We start from the raw sequence: 11,007 nt of genomic DNA, 5'->3' as shown, positions 1-11,007 counted from the left end.
GACGAGATGACAACAGAGCAGTATCGCGCAGCCAAACCAGAACTGAGGACGACCAGGAACAAGAAACTGAGCGGAAGTGAAGGATACCACGACACGTCCTACAGCCATTACCCTGCGTGGAGGGGCACGGCATGGGAGTGGAGCCCTGTCTTACATTCTACGGTGTCACGCCATCTGCCGCTATCACCAGTGTGTCAGAAAATGGTAACTGGTAAACTTAATCCTTTCTTCTCCATTTCATTTAGAATGTCAGAAACTCTTTATGTATGTATGTTTGTTTAAATACATACATACATACACATATCGAAACAAGATTAGTATTGGACAACTGATTGGCTACGTAGTGCATATCCTGTCATTCACAATGTAAAATAAGCAATCTATAGCAAAAATAATCTTCAACTGCTAGTCTGCACTATATGTGACAGATACTAACCCTATCTTGACTGAGAACGTCCATCATTATAAGATCTTATCAGTTCTTATCTTGTGATAAGATGACAAACATTCCGCCCCATGTCCTAACTCTGCCTAGTGGCTCTTAACAGCCAGTCAAAAGCTATGGCTAGACACAGAAACACCTTCAAAACGTTCGCGATAGTGACAATTCTTAATTTCGTGGCTTCCCTTCCGCCTATAGTGCTAGCGGCAGCAGAACACAGTGACCACCAAAATGAGGCAAGCAATATCAGCGACACTCCAGCTCACCAATCACATATCACAGTAGAGTATGGATTCGTATGGACCAAGGCAGCCAAACCTACTCCACGTGAGTTCCTATTCTCTCAGCTGCGCCGTGCTCGCGTCTTGATCGTACGAGTGCTGCTACTGTGGCGCACACCTATCATGGCAGTTATATATGTACTTCCTTATGCTGCGAGGTCGCGGGAGGTGGGAAGGCATGCTATTAATAAGATCAGGGGAGCAGTTAGTGTGAAAACAGCACGAGAAGAAAGCGAGATCTGCAACACTATAGCGATGAGGAAGATACTGAAGACAATCAGTTAGAGGAGAGGAGTTGATAAGACAAAAAAAAAAATAAAATAAATAAAATTCCATCCAGTGTAAAAAACTACGGTACTCTCAAGGATGTTTGTAGTTGGAAGGTTGGTCATAAAAACTAGCGGAGATGACTCAGAACACCTAACTTCGCAAAAGTCGCTTTTCATTATTATTATTATTGTTATTATTGTTGTTGTTGTTGTTGTTATTATTATTATTATTATTATTATTATTATTATTATTATTATTATTATTATTATTATTATTATAATTATCATCATTATTATTATTATTGTTATTATTGTTATCACTATTATTATTATCATTACTACCATTGTTATTATCATCATTAATATTATCCTTATATTTTTACTATTATTATTACTGTCACTCATTTCATCATATGAGATTGACGGTTCAGTCTTATCTTTCCGGCAGCTGTTATTTACCGACAATAAAGCATTCACAAGTACGTAACACATGACTTACTTATTCACTAACACAAGTCATAACCGTGCTGGCTTGCTCTCTAACTAACTGTGGCCGCCGTGTCTTCCTTGAATCCAGCGCTCAGTACAAGAACCACACGCAAACCAATACATGTGACAAAGGAGAGGTATAACGGTAACCTGTGAAATACTCATAGTAAACAAACCATATACTGATCTCCATTCCTATCAATCATGACAGTCACCGCCCAGTTACTACAGGAAAACAACAAAAAACTCCATTCCGCCGTCATTATGAAAACTATTTTTCCATCACGTTAACCCCTCCCTAAACATCTTAACATTTGTTTATTTCTTTTTTTTTTCTGAAAGGCACTTATATATATATACACGAAGAATGAGATTGTATATTTATCATACTACTATATCACTTTAGAATGGCGTTATGAAGGCATATAAAAAAGCCTTTAAGCCCGAATGTACCATGACTCGTTTCCATATTCATTCTGCTTACTATTTGGTGATTTTATACAGCTTGAGAAACTCATGCGGCAGATTAAAATAGTGAAGACTGTGGCCATTAATCTTCTGACCTCCATAGACCCTTCCTAGTGTAAATAAGATGGTTTATTCGTACACAAATCTCAAAGTAAAAATGTGTCTTAGTACTGAGGGTTAATGACATACTATTCTGTTATTCTTCCATCATCACATGCATCCTTCACTTCTCAGTTGATTTTCCTATCAGGATTGGTATACGCATGTAGTTATTCATTTGGCTTGTATCAGTTCTTCAAGGTCAATGTTTTATACAATAAAAGTCAAAGCAATAGATAACTGACGTTACTCTTATCGGTAGTAATACAGTAAGTCCTTTATACGTAAGCTATTCGGCAAGTTGATAGCAATTAACCCCTTCAATACTGCGACACATTTTTACCTTGAGATTTGTGTGTGATTAAACCATTTTATTATTTATTAGGAAGGGTCTATGGAGGTCAGAAAATTAGAGGCCACAGTCTTCACCATTTTAATCCCCCACATGACTTTCTGAAGCTGTATAAAATCACCAAATAGTAAGCAGAAACCTATAGAAACGCATTATGTTACTGTAGGGGATAAGGAAACCTCGTCACGTAACCAATGAGGGGCACAAGATAGCTTGTATTCCAACCACATCATCATGTGGTGGCTTCCCAATGATGGTAACCTTATCTGCTACTAAACTTGGTGGCTTTATTGAGGAAAAGGTCATACTTCTTATAGAAGCAATAATGACAATGACGCAAACACTTCCCACGCCAGTGCCATCATTGTTGATATCAGCAACCTTTATAAACTTCTCTATTCTATCTTTTTGTTTATCAGCTTAACCCCTTCCTTACCGCAGCCACCCCCCGATATAAACAAAGCGTTCCCCTCCTATACCGCAGCCCCCTGCCCGTGTGCGCACGTGCCTCACGGCCAGATCTACACATTATATTTCTTTCTAACTCAGTGTTATGTACTTTTTTCTAAACATATTTTTGTCATTTTATTAATAAAAGAAAACGTAAACATAATCATAAATTGTGCACTAATCATAAATTCAGCACCACACACTCTGCACCTGGTGAGGGTGGCCCTGAGGCAGTCATAACTAGGCTGCTCCCCCTCACTTGCCGAGAGGGTTTCAACACTGCTGTCACTATCACTCTCTCCTATTTCTTTTTCAGGATCATAGTCTGAATCATATTCATCTGGAGAGTCTTCCAGTATATCCTCACTATCTGTCTCATAATTATGATAATCCTCATCGCTGCTACACGAAGCAGACGCCATTATCTCTAACTAGAGGCAATAGAACAGTTTCACCACGGCCGATACTAGAGAACTGATGTTCTTGGGGGGACTGTGGGAATAATATATGTCAAAGAATAGTGATTGGCTTTATAGTTTATGCATGAAAAATTAACTCCGATATTGATTGGCTAGTGGGGGGGATGGTTTTGTTACGCTGGGGTGGCTAAAAATAATGCCTCCAGTGTTTGTTTGTTTATAGTGAACCACGTGGAGCATGAAAAAGGCAAAATCCGCACTCAGGCCACGGTTATACACGGAAATGTATTGGTGTGGTACGTACGTACCACGGCGGCATCTTGCGGTACCACGAGGTCGCTTTTGCGCGTGGTACGCACGTACCACAAAACAGTCTTGCGGTATGGAAGGGGTTTTGCCTATGTTTATTTATTTTCATGTTTACTATCATTTTTCTTCCTTTTCTTTTTAATTTCTTTTGCTTTCACAGGCAGCAACACACGAGTAAGGCTGGAACACAACGAATGCTCTATACAGTTCATCTTGTTTGGTTCTTGTCATGGTTTCTCACTGTACTGTGCCTCTCCTTTTTCTACAGGTTTCGATTTTTCAAACTTCACCGATGACATTGAGTCTGTACAGTGCAGCGATGACGAACCTTGCATTAATTCTCTGCCGGGAATCGAATATGCTCTGTCATACGATTCAGACATCCCCTCGAAACCCTATTGCTATGGTAAATATATATACAATGTCCTAAGTATTTCTCAAGCATACATACATTAATATTCTTATCTATTCTTTACCTCTTCAGTACTGGGACTCATTTCGATCTTGAGTTTTAGGTTTCATTTGACGATTTTATTGATATTAGAAAGGGTCTATGGACGTCAGAAGATTAATGGCCAGAGTTTTCACTATTTTGATCCCCCACATAAGTTTTGAAGATGTCTAAAATCACCAAATAGTAACCAGAATGAATATGAAAACGCATCATGTTACTGAAGGGGTTAACTAGGGTTCTTCATGTATCTCTTATTGTAATCTATTAACATAAACTTCCTTTCACCCAATAGTGCCGGATTCGAACACCTCGACAGGTCACTGCACGTGTGGGATAGGGCACTGCGTCTCCTACAGCCGACAGCACCAGACCGGCGATCCCTTCTACTACTGCGGGCCGTGTGGTGAGTATGAGAAGCTCACTCGTACTTTACCTTGACTTACATTTAATATCATAAGAATAAATCGTTTCGCTTCAAAATGTGACGTTTTCTATGTAAAACAGTTTGCTATAACCTGCAAAACTAGTGAACATTTTACTGTTGAAAATTCTAATGCCATGTGTGTGTGTGTGTGTGTGTGTGTGTGTGTGTGTGTGTGTGTGTGTGTGTGTGTTCACTATTTCTTTTCCGCAGGTATTGTCGGGTCTCAGTGCAAAGACACAATCTGTACGGACATGGTAGGGGAGTGTCGAGGTGGTTACTGTGAATGCATAGAAGATGGTACCTTCTACGACATGTCTTCCTGGTGAGTACAGAACAACACGAGCATCGTCAACACACCAGTAAATAGTCCACGATCACCTCACTAACTTGCAGCAAAAAATTCAGTAAGAACCCAATAATAGTCAGTAATCAGTAATAACCTAATCGTTGCCTAGTGGCACATGATAACCCAAGAGTGAGTAGAGACGCTTCCCTAACGGCCTAGGAACTTGTATTACACGTCCACTCAAGAGAGAGAATAAGGACACGTGAATAATGAACAATACTCACCGTTCGTTCATATAAGATGGACTTTTCAGCACTTTCTGTCTTTTTCATTAAGCTGTAACACTCATCCCAGAAACACATTCTGTCCCCAACATGGCGATGCACTCGCTGCAGCCATAACGACCACTCGAACATTCTTTGAGTGAGTTTTGTACTCCTTTCATCAGCCAGTTTTTCCATTAAAATAGACGCACACAGACACCACTTCAGTGTAGGCTACTCCACATTAATGTACAATATTCGGTACACCACCATTCACTGCAACAAGGCTCAACTTTCAGTATCCACAAGTGTCTCATAACATGTGTATCCGGAACTGTTTCGTCGGCTCGGCCTCGACACGTGACGTAACGCCAAGACTCATCATGGCGGGCTAATTAAATGTCCTCACGTTGTGCGCTACATATAGGCTCCATCATAATTTCACCCTTGCGCTTCAGCATGTAAGCCTTAAGGATTTTAATGGAGAATACTACTGTTGTGCTGTCATGACTACTTGTTTTGAAGACTGGATCATAACACGAGTGACGACTTGTCCTTTCCCTGTGGACCACCCTCCCTTACCCCAGTCCACCGCTTCTTCATCTCATCCCTCCTTCCCCCACTTTCTCCTCCGTTCTCCTCTCCCAACATAAGTGGCGCTAATTCAAACATCAAACTCACACCATAATAAGAAAACATGTGTATTCATGAGAGTTCTTAGTAAGAACCAAATGTAATTCAGAGGTTCATTGCGCCTACAGTTCATGCAGGCCTTGCAGACAATAACTGTAATCTACGCGTATATACAGTGCCAGTATTGCAAATTCTTATCTCTATTTCTTCTAACTGGCCTGTACACATTGTGATGCACGCTAACTATTGACACAGAGGTCACGATCAAATGCATGTGTATGTGTTTGTGTGTTCACTCCCAGTCCCAGAAGCAAGCAGTTTTCAGATACGTGACGTGGATACATCCGAGACTTGTGGAATACTGGCATTCGTTATTTCTACCTGCATTCTTTTCCTGCAGTTACATCCCCTTCTACGGCCAGGATACATTGATTAATGTCATCATCGGTACCATCTGCGTCCTGCTGTGTATCATCGGCCTGGCCTACAGTTATCACAGGCTGCGCAGGTGAATATTTTATTTGTACATAAAGTTAGTATATATTATACTAATAGCCTATTTATATAACATTACAGCGTTAAGTCACTGTATTTACTAATGTTAAATGAAATCTAAATTCATGATCATTCAATGAAAATGACATCAACTTGAAACTGTTGATTAGATAACTGAACGATTCATGACGTCATAAATAGTGATAGTTTCGAGATAGCGAGTGTCTATTCAAGTGACTCGCTATCTATCTGGCCGCGATTCTAGTACCATTGAAATGGGTGGAGACGGAAATTCACGCCCTTGACACACTGTTACACTTCCCACAAGTATTGAAACAAGCTTATTTCTCTGATTCTGTCCTTTTTTTTTTTTTTTTTTTACGTAGGGAAGAGGGCCAGCCAAGGGCAAAAAAAAAAAAAAGTTAGAAAAAAGCCCACTTGAGCGCTGGCTCTCCAAAGAGTAGGAAAAGTGCCAAAACCGTCAGCCAGAATTAGGGGAGCCAATGCCTAGATACCTCCCTCTTAAAAGAAGACAAGTTGTAGGAATTTGGAAATACAGATGCAGGGAAGGAGTTCCAGAGTTTACCAGTGAAAGGGATGAATGATTGAGCGTACTGGTTAACTCTTGCATTAGGGAGTTGGACAGAATAGGGATGAGAGGAAGAAGAAAGCCTTGTGCAGCGTGGCCGCAGGAGGAGGGGAGGCATGCAGTTAGCAAGATCAGTAGAACAGTTACCATGAAAGTAGCGATAAAATATAGAAAGGGATGCAACATTTCGGCGGTGAGAAAGAGAGTGAAGACAGTTAGTCAGAGGAAGGGAGTTGATGAGACGAAGAGCTTTCGATTCCACCCTATCAAACAAAGCTGTGTGACTGGAATGATGATAATCCTGTTTTCAAAATACCGAAGAAAACACTTTTACATTCATCTTTATTCATTTATTCACCATTTTTTTTAGCCGCCGCCTCCGTAGGGGAAGCATCTACAGCGAGAGAGGAAGTGGTCCTGCCAGACGAGAGGTAAGAGCTAAGGCCAAGATATCTAGACGAGTGTGAGATTGAGAGAATGTGAAGAGTAGTTAAGAGTAAGAAATAATAACTGAAAAGAAGTAAGAAAGAAATAATAATTAAGAAATAATAACTGTGTAAGTAAAAGTAAGAAAGAAATAATAATAACTGGAAATGATAAAGGAGAAATTCAGTGGAAGTTGTAAAGTATCATTAAATAAGGAATCTCGATAGAAGTTGGTGATTTCTAAAATTTAAGCTTGCATAGACTGAATTAGTGAAAGACAAAATCATGTTCCCTATAAAACTTAACTATCATTGTTCCTGGTATCGTTTCAGTCTCCTTCTGACGACACGCCCCCCACCTATGACGACGTGGTGGAAAAGCTACCCTCATACCAGGACGCCCTAGAAATGTCGGTAAGTTCTTCACCTTATCCACAATCCTGAACGGGTCAAATGTCAAAATGCAAAGATGAAGAAGCTTGTCACATTTCACCCATGGTTCTCAAATAGGGAACTACGATATCCACACACACACACACACACACACACACACACACACACAGAGAGAGAGAGAGAGAGAGAGAGAGAGAGAGAGAGAGAGAGAGAGAGAGAGAGAGAGAGAGAGAGAGAGAGAGAGAGTATACATATATGCATCTGTTTACACTACACACACGATGATAAAACAAATACACTGTATAAATAAGTAGTGTGCAGTTAAACAAATGGCGCAATGCACATTCCAGCATGGAAGTGAAGAAGGATTTACCAACGCTGGCTTTGAAGGCGATGAAGCCCTCTCATCTGCACCCACAGCTTCACCTAACAGCGGCGCCGTCACTCTCTCCCAGACCAAAGCAACTTTCCATGCTCACACCAGCTCGTCACCTTTGTGTACTGATGCTGAAGACGTCGAAGATCAAGAAACGAATGAAAAGGAGAAATGCAGCAACATCACGCCACAAGTAACAGAGGAGCAGAAAGGCTTGGGAACACAGCCCATTGAGCAACTGCTGCACAACGTCCTTCAGGAACAGCACACCACCACCACCACCACTTAGTGAGACCCTAAACGTAGGAGTTTATTATTTTCGTGCAGTCCATGTATACATGTAGTATATTAGGTATACACAATAAATATATATAATGTGTTTTATAATTACATAGTAGTAGTAGTAGTAGTAGTAGTAGTAGTAGTAGTAGTAGTAGTAGTAGTAGTAGTAGTACAAAGTCTTTTTAGCAGTGGTGGTGTGGATGTATCGGCAGCTGTGATGATTGTAAATACACAAGACAGTAAGATTTAAGTAGGATATTTACGTTTTGGTGCTTGCATCCTATAGTGTTACGAAACGCAGCATCATAGTATCATGGGAGTCAGGACTGGGATCATTCCCTCGGGACATTCCACAAAATAAGCATGAAACAGATTTCTTCACGTTACAATTCTGTATTTATTTTTTCTTTACATATAGACCAAGTACAATCAGTATATATATGCACACACACACACACACACACACACACACACACACACACACACACACACACACACAGTCACCCAATCCTCGCCACACATACCTGACCCAAACAAAAGCAGTACCCTCACACGACACAAACATTAGGAACAATGACTGAACACACAAGCAGTAAGTGTCAAGGAGGATGTGTGCGCCAAGGCCACAGCCAGAAGTATAGACAGGTCATTCACGTCAAGACCCAGTGAGTGAATGAGGTCAGGGAGGTGGTATGGCATCGCTATGGTTGCCACGTTCCCTGCTATGGCCCCTCCCTATAGGTATTGGGCCAGGAGCTGTGGTTTTAAGTACAGTTCACTTAATCTAATTGCTCCACATGTTGTTCCATCCTTGGAATAAATAGTTTGGTTAAGTTATGTAATGAATAGTTAGGTTGAATTATCTCAATTTTTTTTTTTTTTTTTTAGTTTATAATGCAAGATTGAATGATAAGACGTGATTGCTACAAACCTGTACACTTCACCCCTACACACACACACACACACACACACACACACACACACACACACACACACACACACACACACACACAACGCCTGGAACTCCCATCATCTTCTCACTACACCAAAATTAGATCATGTCCAGTACATACAACCACAGGATATGAAGAGCAAGACAGGTGGTTCCATTCTGAGGCATGTTTGGTTTATAATAAGTGAGAGATTAAGCAAATAAAAACTAACTACCATTACCCAAGGTAACGCTTTGTTTATACAAGTAATACCCTTCACTCTGGCTAAATATTTAACTGTTTCAACACTCACATGTAAGAAAAACTTAAAAATAAATCAATAACCTCAAAAAATACACAAATATCTAACAACAACCGACAGTCTAGGGACAGCTACAGTCTAGGGATGAGGAGGATGTTACCGTGAACCAGTAAGGTTGACAGTGGTGAAGCTAGACAAACTTTATGAAGTCCTGCCTGTATCTGGTGCTGCATGATGGTGCTTGGTGCAGGAAGAAGCTACCAGGAATATACAAACACGAGAGTTCATGTGGCTTGGCAGACTAGTGCCGGCGAACATTTCAACGAACTTCACGCCTGTTCTGTGGTCTCACTGTCCCAAAACAATCGGCGACAGCTGGACACTGTACGCTATATCTTACATTGACGAAAATTATTCATGGTACATGAATATATATATATATATATATATATATATATATATATATATATATATATATATATATATATATATATATATATATATATATATATATATATATATATATATATATATATATATATATATATATATATATATATATATATATATATATATATATATATATATATATATATATATATATATATATATATATATATATATATATATATATATATATATATATATCCTCTTTTTATTCATTTATCATTATTTATCTGTTTGTTTTAACGGCAAAGGGAGAAGAAATTTAATGGAGACACCTCTTCGTTGTTACCTGTTCCTTACTATCATTAATGATACTTTTTTTGATAACAAAGTATCTACGAAAATATTAACGCATACATTTATGTATGTATATAATAACACACTCAGAAGGCCCACACACAGCCAAACACAACCTAGAACACCGTTCCCAACACACCCAGACCACTTGCAACAATCAAAACTAACCCAAAACACTCAAAATACCATGCAGCACCCCAAAAATACCAACAAACACACCGAGAACTCATCACAAGCCAGAAGTATACACCCAAGCCACACCCACACCACAAAGCACACTCAAACACACCTAAAACACACACACACACAAACCACTTACAACACTCAAAATTATCCCAAAACAATGAAATCGTCATACAGCATCTCAAAATGCCCTTAGACAACCTCAAATAACGCCCAAATACTCAACCGCACCCCCACAACACAGCCAAAATATAAGCAAATAAGAAAAAATAAATATATATATATATATATATATATATATATATATATATATATATATATATATATATATATATATATATATATATACATCATCTAATACACACTGAAAACATCCCAAATGCACCCAAAGCACACTGTAAAGAACCAAGCACACCTAAAATACCTCATTATATACGCCAGAACCACCATAATGCATTATAAAGAAAGGCAAGATTATAAGGGAGACTTAACTAAATATTGTGGCTTGGCTACTCCTCTTCCTCTTCCTTTTCTCCTTTCTTCTTCATCCTCCTCTTTTCTATCCTCTTTCATCTTCTTTTTATTGCCTCCATTTACACACCAGAACCTAGAAATACATAAAAAAAAAAAAAACATTTAAAAGACACTAAATATTACGCCAAATATTGACGAATTTGGGATGTTGGAA

The 11,007-nt window shown here is 39.2% G+C and overlaps 1 protein-coding gene across 1 annotated transcript; it reads left to right on the top strand.

Annotated features, from left to right (window-relative positions):
- The first annotated feature begins 538 nt into the window (after window positions 1–538).
- Window positions 539–9,375, top strand: LOC123504207. Its single transcript, XM_045254560.1, has 8 exons — window positions 539–769; window positions 3,847–3,984; window positions 4,325–4,435; window positions 4,667–4,778; window positions 6,039–6,146; window positions 7,093–7,153; window positions 7,481–7,561; window positions 7,891–9,375. Exons 1-8 carry the CDS (start codon window positions 562–564, stop codon window positions 8,203–8,205), a joined length of 1,134 nt encoding a protein of 377 aa, XP_045110495.1. The 5' UTR covers window positions 539–561; the 3' UTR covers window positions 8,206–9,375.
- Window positions 9,376–11,007: the final 1,632 nt, after the last annotated feature.

The sequence above is a fragment of the Portunus trituberculatus genome, chromosome 15, assembly GCF_017591435.1.
Source record: "Portunus trituberculatus isolate SZX2019 chromosome 15, ASM1759143v1, whole genome shotgun sequence".
NCBI lineage: Eukaryota > Metazoa > Arthropoda > Malacostraca > Decapoda > Portunidae > Portunus > Portunus trituberculatus.
This window is presented reverse-complemented; position numbering and strand designations above follow the sequence as displayed.

Excerpts from the sequence above, each read along its gene's own strand:
- LOC123504207 (XM_045254560.1), top strand. The coding sequence starts at position 562 with ATGGCTAGACACAGAAACACCTTCAAAACGTTCGCGATAGTGACAATT. Across the intron at positions 4,436-4,666 it reads CTACTACTGCGGGCCGTGTG|GTATTGTCGGGTCTCAGTGC; the intron begins GTGAGTATGAGA and ends TCTTTTCCGCAG. Across the intron at positions 4,779-6,038 it reads TTCTACGACATGTCTTCCTG|TTACATCCCCTTCTACGGCC; the intron begins GTGAGTACAGAA and ends CTTTTCCTGCAG.